At 61.0% G+C, this 18,408-nt stretch overlaps 1 protein-coding gene across 1 annotated transcript; it reads right to left on the minus strand.

Annotated features, from left to right (window-relative positions):
* Positions 1-14,250: 14,250 nt before the first annotated feature.
* Positions 14,251-16,299, minus strand: SPPL2C (signal peptide peptidase like 2C). The gene has a single exon (XM_062175471.1). The coding sequence runs from the start codon at positions 16,297-16,299 to the stop codon at positions 14,251-14,253; it is 2,049 nt and encodes a 682-aa protein (XP_062031455.1).
* Between the last annotated feature and the right edge of the window lie 2,109 nt (positions 16,300-18,408).

Below are 18,408 nucleotides of genomic sequence, written 5' to 3' on the forward strand. Positions count from 1 at the left end.
ATACAGGGACCACCCTGCTGGCCATGCAAAGGAGCAGGCGACCCTCGCTTGGCCACCCCCACTGGCTTTCCCAGTTGGCACTGGAGGACATGACCCCTCTCCACGTGGCCGTGGTCCTGGCTTCGTCCAGAAAGCCCACCTGGGGGAAGCAGGAACAGGAGGGTGAGCGAGGCCGGATGGTGTTTGAGTCCTGGAGGCAGATTCCCGCCTTCTCGGCAGCCAACATCCGTCTACCCAAGGGCCCTGCGGTCACCGTTGGTGGTGGGTGCCAGGTGCCTCGCTGGTGGCCGGGCGTGTGAGGAAGAAGAGGGGAAGCCCTGCAGTGGGGTCCGAGCCATGGGAGACGCGGCCAGGCCTGGAGCCCCCTGGGGAAACGTGGGCCAGGCCAGCAACCAAGCCCTGCGGCCGTTTTTGCTGTTGTCTTTGGTAGTGGTGGTGGCTGTTGAGTGTTTAGTTTGGAAACGTTTAGGCCTGCAGACAAGTTGTGAAAATGGAGCGTTTGCCCAGCTTTTCCTAGTATCCTTCGTGCCCATCGCACAGTGGCCAAAACTGAGCCATTGACCGTGACACGAGGCGGCTAACCACAGACTGGACTCCGGTGTCACCAGCCTCGCACTCACTCCTGTGCTGGCTGCTTCAAGTGCTCCAGGGAGGGAGCCTCTTTCATGGCCTCTCTTCGGGAAAGTGCCTGCTCAGAGCCGGTGCCCATTCCTCCCACCCGCCATGGTCCTAATGGTTTCTAGCGCTTCTTTAAAACACGCGCACACAGCTGAGACGAGAACCCAAGTCTAAGCGGACTCCCTGTTTCTGCCACGCGTACCCGGGGCGCAGCTCTCCTTGACCCCCCAGGGGCTTCCTCTCCCCACTGGCCCAGGCACCACGTTCCCACCAGCGTCAGGTGGGGCTGGGCTGCTCGCCCCTCGCTGCGCTCAGCACTGCCGAGCTAATGACATTAGAGGCTGGCAGGGATGCGTGTTGTCTGGAAAGTCTCACCCCCTTGGCTCTGAGACAGGCCGCGGAGAATGCCGGCTGCGAGGCCAGGAGTGCGCCATTTGGCCCATCCCCCGCTCCCTAATTGCCGTCCTGGCAATGGTAAAGCCTCCTGCACTGGCAGAGCGGAAGCTGCAGACGGGAGCGCTCGGGGGCCCTGTAATTCCCAGAACGCTGTCCAAGCCACTCCCGCTCCCCATTAGCTCAGGAAATGGGCCGGGGGCCGTGGGCAGGCGGCTGCTGCCCTGACTGGGGGTGCAGAGGCGCCATCTCTCTTTGTTGCTCTGGCCACACCCACCCGATGCTTTCTTATCTATCTATCTATCTATCTATCTATCTATCGATAACGACAGAGATGGAGAGAGCGAGCCCAAAAGCTCTCTGGCTCACGCCTGATGCCCACGATGTGTGGGAAGGCCTTGGCCAGGAGCAGGGCATGTGATCCTGGTCTCCCACGTAGGTGGTGGGTACCTGCTGACTCTCGTCCCCAGCATGGGCATTGACCAGAACCTGAGATCGGCAGCTGGAGCTGGGACTTGAACCCAGGTACTCTGACACGGGCCGTGGTGTCTGAACTGCGAGGCCACGTGCTGTCCCACTCACTGGCCTCCCGAGAACAAGAGCCGAGCCTGTTTCCTTGGCATCTTCCCGTCCGATCTCATGTAGGACGGACTGGAAACCTTGTCGGGTGCAGTAAGGGTGGGATGGGGTGAGGACTCCATTTGTCCTCAGTCTAGACGGGAACATCTGGTGGGGACGGGGTTGTGGGTGACAGTGGCCTCCAAAAACTAGACGTCTGCGGGAACCTGTGGCTGTGACTGTATTTGGAAAACACCTTTACCTGTGGTTAAGAATTTCTGGACGAGACCGCCCCGGATCATCTGGGAGGGCCCTAAATCCCACAGCAAGAGACAGGCGGGGGGAGCGTGAGACACACAGGGGAGGAGAGAGGCCCTGAGATGGAGCCACAGCCAGGGAGCGCCACCGGCTCCGTCAGCGCCCCCTGCTGGATCTCGCTTCCTCCTCCATGCTCAGCGCCGATGGCCACTCCTGCCAGGCTGCCCTCTTGGCTGCAGGAGTCTCATCTGCTGAGTGCATTTGCATCAGATGAGAGCTCGACGCTTCTTCCAGAACATGTATCTGTGCAAGTAGGGTCCTGAGGTACCGTATCTTTTCTTTTTTAAAGATTTATTTGTTTATTCGAAAGGCAGAGTTACAGAGAGAGGGAGAGACACACAGAGAGATCTTTCATCTTCTGGTTCACTCCCCAGTTGGCCTCAATGGCCGGAGCTGCGCCGATCCGAAGCCTGGAGCCAGGAGCTTCCTCCAGGTCTCCCACGTGGGTGCAGGGGCCCAAGGACTTGGGCCATCTCCTACTGCTTTCCCAGACCATAGCAGAGAGCTGGATGGGAAGTGGAGCAGCCGGGACTTGAACAGGCGCCCATATGGGGTGCTGGTACTGCAGGTGGCAGCTTTACCCACTACGCCACAGCACAGCCCCATGCTCTTGCTCTTCCTTTTCTCCCACCTTCACCATGAACCCTGGAGTTGGCTCCATTCTAGCGCATACAGAGCTTCCTTCTGGTCGGTGGCCCTGTGCTGTTTCTGTACACAAGGCCTTATTAGTGGGTTGTGAACCACTGAGTACCAAAGGGCTGTAAGAGAGAGACCCCCTGCCCCTCTTATCACCGAGGCTGCGTGGTGACCCGGGAACAGCACCCACCAAGCAGCCCCGGTGGCTTCCTTAGGCTCAGGGCTCCTTGGATGGCGGCCCAGGCGCTCACCGCAGCCCCGGGGTTCCAACTGCTGGGCTACCCATAGGCGCTCCATGGCCATCCTAGGGTGGCCCGTCCAACCCGCCCCGTGGTAGGAGCGTCTTCAGCCACCCTGCCAGGGCTTTCTGCTGCTCCAGAGCAATCTGGGGCAAATCGCGCCGTGTGGCCCAGTGGGTGGGGGACGGGCGGGCTCTGTGTGGGGACTCACCAGGCGGAGATCTCACTGGGGTCGGGCGCTAGTTCACACACATCCTGGTCCTCCAGAGAACCGGGGTCCTCCTCGGGGCGCTCTCCCGTAACGTGGCAGCCGCTTCATCCTGCAAGGATGGGAGAGGAGCATCTCTGTGATTTCAACATCTCTGAGCCCAGACCCTCTTTTTTTTTGTTGTTTAATTTTAATGATTCATTTATTTATTTATTTTGAGAGAGAGAGACAGAGAGATCTTCCATCTGCTGCTTCACTCCCCAGACGGTTGCAATGGCCAGAGCTGGATGAGGAGAATCAGAGCCGCGTGGTGTGATATGGCCGCAGGTGTACCGACTGCCGCAGGTATTCCGACTTCTGCTAATCGCCGCCCCGGGCGCCGGTTCCCTGTGCTCTACCACGGCAGAGTCGCCACAGAAGCCTCAGAGCCTGAGGTGTTTGCCGCCCTGCCCACCCCTAGAGCAGTGTCGCTCAGAGGGGCCCACACTTTCCATCCCTGGGTCTCTGAGTGCACTTCCCACCCGTGCCCACGTGGTGCCGAGGCTGCGGGCCCAGGGCGTCCGCGGAGCCACTCTGCGGCTGCCTGTCCCGCATGCGCACACACACCCAAGAATCTTGCTCAAGTCTGTCCTCCCCCACTCCCAAGCCTGCATGTCCAAGCCAGGGCCCAGAAAATACTGTCCATCCGAGCCAGGGAGAGTCTCTCTCTCTCTCTCTCTCTCTCTCTCTCTCTCTCTCTCTCTCTCTCTCCAGTTATGGATGGCAGTTGAAGAGACCCATTTCCCACAGTGGTGACCCCTGGGCTCCGAGGCAGTGATGGAGAGCTGGGGCCATGCAGAAGGCTTGAGCAGCGGTGGGCGGCAGGTGGGCAGGAGGGGAGGAAGCCGACGTCCCGAGATGGTGCAGCTTGGAGAGCCAGACAGCTTCCGGCTCTGGGACACACAAGCCCCGCTGGGCTGCTTGCCCCTGCCTTTGGAGGGACCCGTGCATCCTTCCAAGCCGCCTCTCACTTCACCCAGATGACTCTCGGTGGTTTCTAGGGCCTCATCAGACTGCCCCTGTGCCCCCTCAACCCATTCTCAACCGTGAACCCCCTCGGTGGTCAGGGACCATGGACCTGCTTGTGTCAATCCCAGGACCTTGGACAGGGCCCGGCAGAGTGGGAGCTGGGGGGAGGCGGAGGATGAGTAGTGAGACCCCGTGCCCAGTGCGCAGGGGCTGCAGGACTGTTGGGAGGCGGCTGGACTGATGTGGTGGGCAGCCTTGAGCTCCAGGCAGAGGGCCATGCGTGGCGACCTTTGCTTAACAAGGACCCTAATGGCTCAGGTAACAGATGACCTCTTTTTTTTTTTTTTTTTTTTTTTGACAGGCAGAGTGGATAGTGAGAGAGAGAGAGAGACAGAGAGAAAGGTCTTCCTTTACCGTTGGTTCACCCTCCAATGGCCGCCGCAGCCGGCGCGCTGCGGCCGGCACACCGTGCTGATCCGAAGGCAGGAGCCAGGTGCTTCTCCTGGTCTCCCATGGGGTGCAGGGCCCAAGCACTTGGGCCATCCTCCACTGCACTCCCGGACCACAGCAGAGAGCTGGCTTGGAAGAGGGGCAACCGAGACAGAATCTGGTGCCCCGACCGGGACTAGAGCCCGGGGTGCTGGCACCGCAGGCAGAGAATTAGCCTATTGAGCCGCGGCGCCGGCCCTCTTTTATTTTTTTTTAAAGATTTATTTATTTATTTGAAAGGCAGAGTTACAGAGAGAGAAGGAAAGGCAGAGAGAGAGAGAGAGAGAGAGAGAGAGAGATCCTCCATCTGCTGGTTCACTCCCCAATTGGCCACAGTGGACAGAGCTGAGCCGATCTGAAAGTAGGAGCCAAGAGCTTCTTCCAGGTCTCCCACGTGGCTGCAGGGGCCCAAGGACTTGAGCCATCTTCCACTGCTTTCCCAAATGCATTAGCAGGGAGCTGGATCGGAAGTGGAGCAGCTGGGACTCAAACCAGCACCCATATGGGATGCTGGCGCTGTAGGCCAGGGCTTTAACCCGCTGCACCACAGCACCAGCCCCACAGGTGGCCTCTTGAAATAGGCTTGAAAAGTTTTTTTTTTAATCGACAAGTAATAATTGTGCACATTTGTGGGGAACAGTGTGGGGTTTGGGTCCATGTATAGAATGGCCAATGGCAAATGGAGGAGTTAGCGTGTCTATCAGGCCAAGTATTTTCCACCTCTGAGTAGGGGAGCGTCCCGCCTGGCCTCTGTGACTGCCCGGGAGTCTGCCTGCGTCACTGTCCTCTGCAACAGAGCAGCAGAGCCCGTCCTTCCACCGGGGACCTCGTCGGCAACCCTCCCGAGCCCTCTCTCCCACCTGTCTCAGCCTCCCGCCAGTCCGTAACACTGGAAGAGAGAAGCCAGACCCCAGAGCTGTCCCTAGTGAGGCCCACCAGGAATGGGGGCTGGCTGGACCTGGTGCTGAGCCTGGGACCGAGTGTACGGTGTTAGTAAGCAGAACTCGCAGAGGAAGCCATGCACTAGCAGATACCGGCAAACCGAACCACGGTGCCGGGAGGGTGTGGGGGAGGGGCCTGGGCCGTGTTTGCAGCACAGGCAGTGGACACGGCGACACAGACGTCGCCGAGGAAGTCATTCGGCAAAGTGCATTACCGCTGTAATTTCCCTCCCCAGTTTCCTCGAAGTAAAACCAGGAGATCGATCTTACATAAATCTACAACGTACAGCTTCTGGCCAGATAGTCCTCACGGTGCTGAAGGACAGCCCGAGTGACCCGTTAGTGAATGCTACATGCATGGAGTTTGCTTTAGAAAACTACAGAGCCGGTCAAAGTCAGCATTCGGATTATATAGAATATTTAGAGCAAAATAGCCGGGGATTTATACCCAGTTTGATGACAACCAAGTTAACAAAATGCACCCACAAAAGCCCGTGCTCTCAGAAGGAAGCTTTTGGTGAATGGGTCACAGTGTTGGGGTTGGCAGTGGACACTTGGCTAGACCACAGAAGACAGATCACCAGGACTTCGGGACGATTAGACATCTGTGCCTCAAAAGATGCTAGTGGAGGAGGGCGTTTGGCCTGGCAGTTGAACTAGAAGTTCCGACGACTGTGCCCCATCTAGGGGTGCCTGGCTCGTCACCCAGCCCTTGGCTCCCGTCCCTGTGAACACAGACCCTGGGAGGCGTCGGCAGCGGCTCAGGTAGCTGGGTCCCTGCCCTCCATGCACGAGACTGCATTGAGTTCCAGCTCCCGACTTTGGTCCCAGCCAGGAGCTGCTGTGGGAATTTGGAGAGTGACCAGTGGATGGGGGCTATCTCCAGCTCACTGTCTGTCAAACAACCAGAAAAGAGAAAAGACAGGAAGAAGACCGCCTACAGGATGGGAGACAATCTGCGAGTCATCCATCTGATAGGGAGTGATAGGTAGAGAATGCCAACAGCTCAACAGGCCAAAGGCAGGTGCATTCGAAGATGGGTGAGGATCTGCAGACGTCTGTAGAGACACAAACGGCCACTGAGCCCAGGAAATGCTGCCCCGCATCGTTCATCGGGGAGCAACGTTCGGCAAAACCGCAGCGAGCTGCCACCCCGCAGGCACCCGAAAGCGAGGACGCAGAGAGCGGACTCCCTGTGCGCCCCAGTGGAGGAGGCAAACAGCCTGGCGCTTCCTCCGGAAATTAAACAAGGATTGGGTGGGCTCCGCACAGCATAGGCGCAGGTTGGCTCTCCAGTGCGATGACAGCCGTAGGGGACACGTGGGGCCATGGCTAGGATGCCCCGGGGTCGCGCACCTCCAGGTCAGAGGCCTGGCTGGGGCGTCTCCTCCGCCTGACGCCAGCTGGCTGCTGACGCGCGCTCTGGGAGGCAGCTGCTTGCGTCCTTGCCGCCCGCCAGGCTCCTGGCCCAGCCTGGCCCAGCCCTGGCCGTTGTAGGCATCTGGGGAGTGAACCAGTGGATGGAAGGTTCTCTTTAAAAAAAATAAAAAATAAATAAATATATTTTTTAGAAAAGAGCAGAAACTGACGCTCACCCTGCCGGAGGCCAGAAGTCTGAAATCGGCAGTGCTGCTCCAGATGGAGAGGCGGGGGCCCTGCTCCCTCCAAGGCTGGGGCGGAGCGGCAGGGAGACCCGTCCCCCTCTCTTGTGGGAGCCCGTGGGGACCCTTGGCTTGTGGCCCCGTCACTCCAGCCTCTGCCTCCGTCATCACGTGGCCTTCTCTCTGTGTGTGTGCATATGTGTGTGCATGTATGCATGTGTATGTGTGTGTATGCATGTGTATATACATGTGTAGGTATGTATGTGTGCATGTGTGTATATGTGTATATACACGTGTAGGCATGTGTGTGCATGTATGTATATGTGCATATACATGTGTAGGTATGTGTATGTGTATGTATGTATATGTGTATGTATGTGAGCGCACATGTTTGTGTATATATGTGTATGTATGTGTATGTAGGTATATGTAGGTATGTGTATGTGTGATTGTATTTGTATGTGTGTAGGTGTATGTATGCATGTGTGTACATGCATGTATGTGTATATGTATGTCTGTGTCTATGTGTATGTGCGTATGCATGTACGTGAGTATGCGTATATGTGTGTATCTTTGTGTGTGTATGTGCCCATATGTCTGTGTGTGTATATGTATGTGTATGTGTGTAGGTGTCTATATGTGTGTATCTTTGTGTGTGTGTATGTGCCCATATGTCTCTCTGTGTGTATATGTATGTGTACGTGTGTAGGTGTCTATATGTGTGTATCTTTGTGTGTGTATGTGCCCATATGTCTGTGTGTGTATATGTATGTGTACATGTGTAGGTGTCTATATGTGTGTATCTTTGTGTGTGTGTGCCCATATGTCTGTGTGTATATGTATGTGTATGTGTGTAGGTGTATGTATATATGCATGTGTATGTGTGCACACGTGCAGGTATGTATGTGTGTGTCTGCGTGTATGTATACATGTGCGTAGGTATGTGTATGTGTGTGCATGTATGTGTCTATGTGCATGTGTGCTGTGTGCATGAGTGTATGTGTGTGTGTGTGTGCTCCTGCCTCCTCTCCTTCTCTTGTGACCGCTCTGAGGGCGGGGTGGGATGGCACCGGGTAATCACCCACGTCAAGGTCCTTCACTTGGCTCCCTGCCCTGTCACATCAGCTCACACCCGCAGGCTCCAGGGGTCAGGACACGGATAGCTTTTGGGCAGTTTACCCCCAGCGGCCCCAGCCTGGGCTCTGGCCCTTGTGCTGCCCCAGGCTGTGTGGGAAGAGGACTGGAGCCACCACGGGGAAGCAGCCCGGAGCAGCCTCTCCTGCCGAGTGGGGTCGGGGTCTGGGTCAGGTCAGACCCCTCGAGCCGGCGTCTGGGTCAGGCCGAGCCTTCTGCAGGATGGCCGAGGAGCTGATGGCTCTGCCGGGAGGTGTCTTTTCTCTCTGGGTCTGGGAGCTTCCCAGATCCCCCGGATGCAGGAGGATTTGAGACTTCATGAAGCAGCATCTAGAAGGAGACTGCGTTCCGGAAAGATCCTTGCATTCGTTTCCAGGCTCCTGCTGGACCCGGCCTGTCACCAGCTGGCTGTGTGGCCCCGGTGAGCCGCACTCCCTCTCTGGCTTCAGTTCTGGAAGCTCTGTCAACGCCACCATCCAGACCTCACTCTCCTGCCCCATCTCTTCTGCCACTCAGGCCTGTAGAGACCGGGAGAAGCTACTTAACGCCATTTAGTTCTCAGAACGTTAGCAGCCCAAGCCCCTCCCACCTGCTCGGTCGACCTTGAGCAGGTGTGCCCATCTGTGACCTTTGAGGGCTGAGCTGGCTCGGGCCTTGGTGGGGAGGACATGCCATCCCCCTGGGAATTGGCTTGGTAGGGCCCCTGGGGGTCTGGGACCATTGGTGGCCTGGTTATGCGGGGTCAGGGATGGGGCAGGGCACCAAGAACGGACCAGAGGCTGTGCCGGAGTTGTGTCATCCCCCAACACACCAAAACCTCCTTCCAACGCAATCTGCCTGCTCCAGCCCAGATTCTAAAGGTTTAACCCTGGCACAGTAGGGACGTCTGAACTGTGCTGAAGTTTACTGGGTATATTTTATTATATGGTATGTAGGTTACTGTTTATATTAAATAGCAGTTTATCGTGCTTCTAAGTTCCATCAGTGTGTTTGCCTGCTCTCACCTCAATGGCCAGCAGATGGCAGCACAGGAACGCCCGAGGCTCTGGGTTGCCACTGGGGGAAAAAAACGCACAAAACATTCTGTGGTTGGATCAAGCTCAGGGAGCCTGCCCTGCTCGCCACCCCACCCTTCTGGGCTCGGCAGAGGAGTCCAGGGGAGGGGAGGACCCTGCCTGGAAGTTTGCTTGGGAGGTACGTCTGGCAGTGTCCTGGAGCTCTCTTCCTGGGCCCCGTGCCATGGGACGGCACCCATGCCTGGCGTGTTGTGAGCGCCTAGCCAGCGTGAGCTGTTCCTACACGTGTCCACTTCATCTCATCCTCACAGCAGCCCATTTTACAGATGAGGAAATTGAGGCACGGAGACGTGCCCTCAGCTCGCCATCACCAGGTAGCAGATGACAGCAAAGCTGGGCTTTGAGCCCAGGTCTCCCCCAGAGTCCAGCGTTGTTGTCTCTGCAGCCGGGGGTGGTGGTGGTGGTGGTGGTGCTTGGTGCTGAATCACAGCAGCACCCAGAAGAAAGTGCACGGCTTCACCTGCCCCAGGCAGGGAACTGGGGGAGGTGACTTGAGGGCACACATCGGCGCCTGGGCTGAGCAGAAGGGCGGGGACTGAGGTCCAGCTGGTCCAGCTGCTGGGCCGAAAGGCAGGAGACCGGAGCTGTGCCTGCTCTGTGCTGACCCGGTGCCGTGTGACCTTAGGCAGGCCCATGGAGTTCTTGCTGGCACTAAACGAGGCTGCTGGGCCCCCTGGTGCCCTGGGTGTGGCCTCGAGGGCCCTATTCCCCTCCACTCCTGTCTCAGCTTCCCCCCTCCCTGCCACAGGCTCTGGTGGTCAGAAGCGCCAGAGGAAGGGGGGCGAGGAGGTGGGGTACAGCGGGGGAAGCTGGGAGAAGGGATGCAGGCTACAGCAAGGGGAGCCAATGGCCTGGGCAAACCCACCCGCTAGAGGCTGAGCAGTCGCCCGGTGCCCCCCACAGTCGCCTGGTGCCCCCCACCCCACCCCGCCGTCTTGCCCAGCCACTAGCTGGCCTCTCTGTCCCCCTGTGGCCGGGGGCATGAGCTGGGCTTGGAGGCAGAGGTGGCCGACTGCGCTCCTCAGAGCAGCTGGCAGCGAGTCTGTTCTCGAACAGGGCGCTGGTCTGAGCCTTGTCTGCCCCACAGGAAAGGGTAGGCTTGGGGGGTGGAGACCTCGACCTCCAGCCCCCCGACCCTGTGTGAGCAATCTAGAGATCAGCTCTGCCCCCGAAGCCCTGGAGAGGCCTGATGGGGAAGGGAGCTGCGGCAGCAAGGCAAAGCCCGTGTGTGTGCGCAGCTGGGTGTGCACGGGGAAGGTGCGTGTGGGTTTGGTACGGGTGCATCTGTGAGTTCCCTCACCCCTCTGGTGTGCCGGTGGGGGCTGCCTGTTCTGGGCACCCCGGCAGGTGGCGGCTTGACTGGCCAAGGGAGGCAGGGTCTATAAGAGGCACGAGGAGTGGCACCACTGGGCACGATCGGGAGCCCTGACTGTGCCCGGCCTTGGGCCACGCTTTGCCTGCATGGTTGAGGAATGCCGTGGGGGAGGCAGCCCTATTCCCTCTCATTGATAAGGAAGTGCTCGTGTCCCTGAGGTCACATGGCTAGAAACAGGGACCTTGATTCACCCAACAGATTCACTGATGGACGTTTTCTTGAGCACCTACTACGTGCCCGGCCCAGCGCATGACGAGGCAGAGCCCGTGACGCAGACAGGCATTCGAGAGAGCAGGGAGCCGTGAGGTCAGCGGTCGCTGAAGCTGGCTCAGCGCCTGCTCCAGGCCAGAACCAGCCAAGGCAGTGGTGGCTGCTGAGCCTGCAGGCGGGGACAGGTGGCCTCGGGCCCAGGGAGGGGAGGCTGCGAGGGCCCTGGCAACTGTGTGTCAGGTGGGAGTGGGACTGGTGGGGCCCTGTGTTTTAGCCCTGGTCTCCCTTCCACCGCCTGCTGGCCCAGCTGGGCCCGAGGCCGGGGTGGGGTGGGGGGGTGACACCAGGTCCCATCCCAGTCCTGCCGAACCAACCTGTGGGCTGGAACCAGGAGTCAGTGTCCGCTGTGGGTGCCCGGGGATCCTGACACACATCAGTGCTTGGGTGCCTGGGTCTAATGCCAGACCCCGTTTCTACCCAGAGTCCTCGCCAGTCCATCTGTGAAATGGGCAGGTTTGTAGCCGCGTGTTCTTGTGGGAGAAAGGGCCCTCTCCTCTCCTGCCTCCAGGCCCTGCCACACGCCGAGGGCGGTGTAGCCCTGGGCAGGAGGGAGGCCCCGGGAGGGGGTGGAGGGTGCAGGGCAGGAGGAGAGGCTGCCCGAGGCCTGGGGCAGCCGAGGTCCCCTGAGCCCCTGGGGAGTGCTTTACCATGGTGTCCCCACCTTGGCCACATGGGCCAGGGCTGCCCCGGGAGGGGCTCAGCCTTGGCGGCCAGGACTTTTCCCAGGAGCGCAGCTGGGGTGGGGTCTGGGCACCCAATCTCCCCCACCCCGTGCCTGTCTACCCCAGGCCCCGGCTCAGGGCCTTCATCCCTGTCCCTGTGCTGGGGGAGCGGCCACAGCCCTCACCTGCCCACACCGTCCCCGAGCGCCCGCCCTGGGGCTGCGTTCTGTCCTCCCGCCCGCCCCCGGGGGACTGAGGGGCAGAGGCCTGGGCCCCGGCAGGGGGTGGAGCCCAGTGACGCAGGGCTGCGGCGGGGAGGCTGCCTGGGCTGGGGCCGAGCCAGAGCCTGTTGCGGCCGCTCTGTCCAGGCCAGATGGCCGCTGGCTCGGGCGGGAGGGGCTGCCGACCCGTGCGGTCGGGGTCCTGGCCCAGGGCACCGCACTCGGCCCTCGTCCAGACTGGGCCTTCAGCCGCTGCTTGCCAAGGCCTCGCATCTTCCCTGTGTGGCTTTGGGGTCCCCTTGCCTGCACCCCCACCCCAGGCCCGGACCAGACCCTTCGGTCCCCACCCCACACAAGCCAAACCCAGGGAGGAAACCTAACTGCCTGCTGCCCCCTTTTCTCTACGTACGATTCAGGCTGGGTCAACTCCCATTCATTCATTCACATCTTCCTTCATTCATTCCTCCAGCCAGCACGAGTGGAGGCCCTGCCCTCCACAGGGGAGCATGACTCGAGGACCCTAAGTGCACGTGCTGGCACTCCTGGGCGCGATGACAGAACCCAGGAGGGGCATGTGGGAGGGAGCAGAAAGTTCCAGAAAATGTCCTGTGGGGTGAGTGGGCGTGGCTGGGTCTGGCTGTGCTGTGCTGGGAGGAGGCAGCGGAGGAGGGAGGCAGGAGGGCTGGAGCCGTGTGGCCTGTTTGGCTCTGTGAGGCTTTTGTGAGGGGAGGGAAGTAAACTTTGTGCCCTGTGGTGCTCTGCTCGCGTGCCGACACAGCAACACGGCAAGTCTCCCGGTAACCCAGGCGTGGCCCTGTCACCCCCTTCACAGACGAGGGGACAGCAGCACTGAGAGTCACTTCTCGATGACATTCTTCCAGTCAGTGGCCGAGCTGGGATCTCTGGTGGGCAGCCTGGCTCCAGACCCCTAGCAACCTGTCAGGATGACCGCTTCTCCTGCAACATGGCCTCCTCCAGGAAGCCCTCCATCACTGAGTTTGTTCTGAGTGAGCAACACCCAGACGTGTTAAACAGCCTAAACACCTTAGGGTCCTCTGAAGATGGACCTGCCGATGCCCACGCCACCAGGTGAGCATGGGATTCTAAGTCCCATTTTGCAGATGACACACCTTCGGTTCAGAGAAGCTTGTCTGTTGTCCAGCGTCAGTGAGGCAGGCATGGGACTAGAGCCATTGTCCTCTGAATTCTCTCCAAGCCCCAGCCTTGCCAACTCCGCCCACCCCTGCTTTGACACAATGCTCAGCCTCTCTCTTAAAATATATATATATATTTATTTATTTATTTGAAAGGCAGAGTGACAGAGAAAGAGAGAGAGAGAGATCTTCCATCCACTGGTTCACTCCCCAATGGCTGAGGCTGGGCCAGGCCCAAACCAGGAGCCTAGTACTCCATCCAGGTCTCCCACATGGCGCTCAGGGGCCCAGGTACTTGCACCATCCTCTGCTGCTTTCCCAGCCGCATTAGCAGGGAGCTGGATCAGAAGTGGAGCAGCCGGGACCCGAACCAGTGCTCCGATATAGGACGCCAGCGTCTTAGGTTGCAGCGTAACCTGCTGTGCCACAACACCGGCCCTCGGCTTGTGGTCTTGTCGGTCCTCCACGCCTGCCTCCCCCATCCAGACGGGGCCTCCCCCTGGGGCCAGCACCAGATGGCGCACACAGCAGGGGCACACTCAGTGTCTGGGTGAGTGCAGGGCCAGCGAGGACCCGTGCTGCTGTCTGGGTGCTTTGAGCAGAGTGGATGTGAGGCCTTTGGAATTCTGAGGAATGTTCTAGTGAGCCAGGGAGCCAGGCTTCAGTACTTCTGTCTGGGGCAGGAAGGGCATCCCAGCAGAGGGAACAGCATGTGCCAAGGGAGGTGATCAAGATCAAGAGATCCAGATCGGGTCACTGTCCTATTGGCCCGAGTGTGGGCAGGAGATGGGTGGAGAGGGTGGGGTGGGGTGGAGGGACGGGCTGGCAGTGCCACGTCCCGCAACGGAGGGCCCGAGCTCAACTCCTGGCTCTGGCTCCTGACTGCAGCTTCCTGCCAACGTCCACCGTGGGAGGCACAGTGACGGCTAAGTAGGTGGGTCCCTGCCACCCACATGGGAGACTTGGATGGAGTTCCTGGCTCCTGCCTTTGGCCTGGTCCAGCCTGGGCTGTTGTGGGCATTCGGGGAGTGAACCAGCTGATGAGAGCATGCGCTCTGCCTCAAATAAAAAAGCTAAGTCGGTAAACCAAGGTTTGCCTTTGGAGCCGGGGCTCTGGCGTGGGGGCTGGGGTGGTCAGGGAGAGGGGAGCAGGTCTGGACCTTGCTGAGTGACCCTGAGCAGGTCACGTGCCCTGTCAGAGGTCCTGAGGGCCCCTCAGGCACAGCCCAGACTCGCCCTGCGGTTGCTGCTGTCCCGTCGTCCTAACAAGCCAAGAGCCCCGGCTGCGTATGGAATCTCTTTAATGCCCGACCTCCGGCTGCCACACATGGCTCTGCTCCGCACGGCGCTCACAAGGGCGCCTGCGTGGACATGCTCTTCTTGACTCGCAGGCCCTTCCTCTTGTGTAGCCCCGTCCAGGACAAGCCGGTGTCGTGGGCCTGGGCCTGGGCGTGCAGGTGGCCCAGCTCCGAGGGCGGCGGCCTCAGGGGCATCAGAGGAACCAGCACGGCCATCGGCATCAGCGGCGTCAGCTCGTCCGAGGCCCTGGGGGAGGCGGGGGGCAGCTCGGCGACATCCAGGTTGGCGTCGCTCCAGCCCTCCGAGCTCTCGCTGAGGCCCTCTGGACTGGTGGCTTCATCCTCAGATACGAGGACAACAGCGGCCGGGTCTTCCCTGGGCGGGCTCTCCAGGTCCCCTGCCCCTTGGTCGATGGCCGCCTTCTGCTCGCCAGCTGTGTAGACATCTCCAATGCCTTCCTGCTTCCGCTCGAAGCCGCACAGCGCCGCCATAGGCAAGACAGGTGTCCTGGCTCTGCCCTGGCCGCTCCAGAAGAGGCCAAGTTCCTGGCGGCAGGCGGCCAAGGTCAGGCTGGTGAGCAGGGTGCTGGACACCAAGTAGAGCAGGGCGGGCTGGCCCATCTCCATGAGGACCATGGCCGCGAAGGTGGCCAGCAGGCCCACGGCGTAGGCCACGGTGCAGGCCACGAAGTAGAGCTGGCGGGAGTGGACTTGCACGTCGAAGCGGTGACAGTAGGCGACCAGGAAGCCAGGGACCACGATGTCCCCGAAGCCGAGGATGGAGAAGGGCTGGTCGCACAGCGTCAAGGCCGAGAAGCTGAGCCGGGGCACTTTGAGCACCATGGGCAGCCGCTCGGGGCTTGAGGAGTGTGCGGGGCCCGAGGCCACCTCCACCATGATGCTCTCGCCGGTCCCGGTGAAGAGGGGCGTGACGAACACGAAGAAGACGTCGAAGGCCAGCAGGGCCAGCAGGAAGGAGGCGCAGTTCCGGAGCGTGGGCAGCCGCACACGCCGCAGGACGAAGAGGCAGTAGGCCACGCCCAGCGCGTCCTGCAGGAGCCACGCCCAGCGGTCCTGGTTGCGGCAGGCGACCCAGAGCAGGGTCACGGCGGCGCACAGGCCCAGCAGCAGCAGCAGGGGCAGCCGCGGGCAGGCCCGGCGGTGGCGCCACGGCAGGTGGCGCACCAGGGGCTCCAGGCAGCTGTAGAGGCCGGTGCCGGCGCCCAGCCCGAAGATCCCGATCATGACGTAGACGAAGCGGTCGTAGAAGAAGTAGAGCAGCAGCATGATGGAGCAGGATATGGCGACCACAGCGCCCGTCATGGCCGGCGTGAAGTCCACGGCGCCGTCGGCGTCCTCTTCCTCCATGGCTCCCCAGCCCCTCGCGGCTACCGCGGCTCGCGGCTGATGTTGTCCGCCGGGCCCCCCGCCCCCTCGGGCCCGGCGCCGCAGCAGCTGGTCGGCCTCGGTCAGGCCGGCCCAGTAGCCGCCCAGGGCCACGGTGCCTACAGCCAGGATGAAGATGATCACCATGTTGACGTCGATGATGGGCTCGGGGGGCGCGTACATGGCCACGCGGACGCCGCCGTGGCCGTGGGTATGGCTGAGGATGTCCAGCATGTCGGTGTAGCGCAGCACGGCCACGGGGATGGTGAGGTCGGGCAGGGGCTGGCGGGGGTCCCGGGCCGCGGGGGTGGTGTCTGAGCACTGCTGGTCCTGGACCCTGCTCACGATCAGTAGCCCGTGGGCACCCTGACCCTGCGCCAGCCAGCCCTTGGCGTAGAAGCTACAGTTGCCTCTCATGACCATGGCGGTGGTATGGCGGAGGGGCCGCTGGGCTGGGGGGCTGGGCCGGGCCTGGTGGAAGGCGTCCCCGCCCGGGCACCAGGGCGTCGAGGTGCCGATGTGCAGGGGCAGGAGCGGGGCGTGCTGCAGGTCCCGGGGGAGGTCGACGTAATCAGAGCTGAACAGGACACAGTAGTCCTTGCTCCAGTTGTCCGACACCACGTGGACCACGCCATATTCCCCCCGGGCCGTGGTGCTGGTGAGGAGGAGGAGGAGGAGGGAGCCCGTGGGGAGGAGGAGACCCAGGCACGCCATCCTCCTCGGCCGGCTACTGCGTCGTCCCGAGGCGGCAGCTGCCTTCTGCCCACTTCCCCCTGCCGGGGGCGGGTGTGGCCTTGTGTCACAGAGCAGAGTGGCCCCCTGTCCTGGAAACCAGGGCCACACCTACCCAGTCATAAAGCTGTGGCAGGGTCTCTCTCCAGACTCTGTCCCCCAGCCTGGCTCCAGTCTCAGCCCCTGCCCCCAGGGGGCCGGCCCCGCCTGAAATACGAGGTGAGGGGCAGCTTGGATGGCACCCTGGGCCCTCTGCTCCTGCCTGATGCACCACGGGCAGGCATCGCTCCTCTCCGGACAAAGACGTAAGGGCGTTGGACCAGAGAGGGGCTGGGGCCCCTGAGCTCTGAGCACTTATCCTGTGCCAGGTCCCTTGTCTGTGTTCACTGTGTCCCTGCAAAGGGGACTGGGGCCGCAGGCCGCCCCTTGGAGCTGGCTGCTTTCCCACTGGACACATGGCCGCAAATTGTTTCCAGCCTGCCTGGCAGCGGAATAGCCACGTGACCTGGCTTTGCCGGTGGAAACAGAGCAGAGGTGACGGGAGCCCTCAGGGGCCTGGGCTGACGGGGTGTGGCTCCTCGTCCACTCTCCCTGTCCCTCTCTCCAGTCACGCGAGGATGGGCTGTGCCCCAGCTTTGACGACGAGGAGCAGGGTGTCGTGAGGGACGGGGAAGAAGAGTATGGGGGGGAGGGGGCTGGGTGCCTGCACGGAGCCGGCGCCTGGGACCCAGGCTCTGACGACAGAGAAACTGGCTTCCCGTGGGTCTCTGTCCCCAGGCACCCATGTCCCCGGGGAAGACTGAGGCTAACAGCCCCGGCTGACAGCTGAGCAGCTCAGAGGCTCTTGTGTGGGTCACACCGTGGGCTCTTGATGTCTCTGGAACATTCGGAGCTGGATTCTGTGCCACCCTCCCTGCCCTGCCCCTGAGGCCGGCCGGGTAGAGTTCCCACCGAGAGAGGGAACTTGACGAAGCCGGGAGCCCCAGGCCCGGGCTCTGCACACCCAGCTTTGCCCGTGCCCTCTCTCGGGCTGCCTGGGACCACCTTCACAGGCCGCTCCAGGCCCCCATGAGGAGGGGGTGGTGCAGGTAGGGGCTCATCCAGGCAGCTGGTGTGTGGGTGGAGGCACCTGGGGCCTGGAACCCGAGGGAGGGGTTTGGGGACTGGGCAGGGGATTTGGGTTCCAATGTTCCCGTGCTCTCCCCGCCAGCCTGTGACTGTCCCCTGCCACCTCCTGGCCAGACCCAGCTTCTTTCTTTAAGCTGCGACAACAGCTCCGCCGCCGGCCGCCAGCAGGGCAGCCTGGCCTCTGTCTCCCATGGCAGGCGCACAGTGGCTCTGGGTAACTGTTTCAGGACAGGGCCCTGGCCCAGGGCCGGAGCACAGTGAGAGTCCAAGCTCAGATGCACGCGCCTCCCCCGCCAGTGCGGCTCTTAGCCCCCAGCCCTCAGCTCCAGCCTGAGGCCTCTGGGCCCTGCTCTGCTCCCTGCCCCAGGCCCCTGACAGTACAGCCCCTGCCGCTCAGGCCTCAGCTCCTGCCCAACTTCACCCCTGCTTCCAGAAAAAAAAGGCCCTTCTTTTTCTCTAAGATTTACTTATTTATTTGAAAGACAGTATTATAGGGGGTAGAGAGAGAGAGAGAGAGAGAGATCTTCTACCCACTGGTTCACACCCAAATGACCACAATGGCTGGGGCTGGGCCAGGCCAAAGCCAAGAACCTGGAACTCCATCCAGATCTCCCACGTGGGTGCCGGGGCCTAAGCACGTGTGCCATCTTCTGCTGCTTTCCCAGGCACATTAGCAGAGAGCTGCATCAGAAGTGGAGCAGCTGGGACTCGAACTGGTGCCCATATGGGATGCTGGCACCGCAGGAGGGCTGTTTAACCCAGTGCGCCACAGTGCCGGCCCCTAGGGTCCATGCTAGTGGCCTCGCCTTGACTTGATTACATTGGCACAGACCCTATTTCCAAGTGAGGTCCCGTTCGCAGCTGACCCCATAACACACAGGGTGCAGAGCTCCCCGATCTCTCCTGAAGCACCTCCTTCTGCCAGGCGTCCGACCCTTGTCGCTCTGAGTCATCTCCCTGGGA

The sequence above is a fragment of the Lepus europaeus genome, chromosome 18, assembly GCF_033115175.1.
Source record: "Lepus europaeus isolate LE1 chromosome 18, mLepTim1.pri, whole genome shotgun sequence".
NCBI lineage: Eukaryota > Metazoa > Chordata > Mammalia > Lagomorpha > Leporidae > Lepus > Lepus europaeus.

Bases quoted from the DNA above. Each gene is read 5' to 3' on its own strand.
- SPPL2C (XM_062175471.1), bottom strand. From the start codon at position 16,299: ATGGCGTGCCTGGGTCTCCTCCTCCCCACGGGCTCCCTCCTCCTCCTC.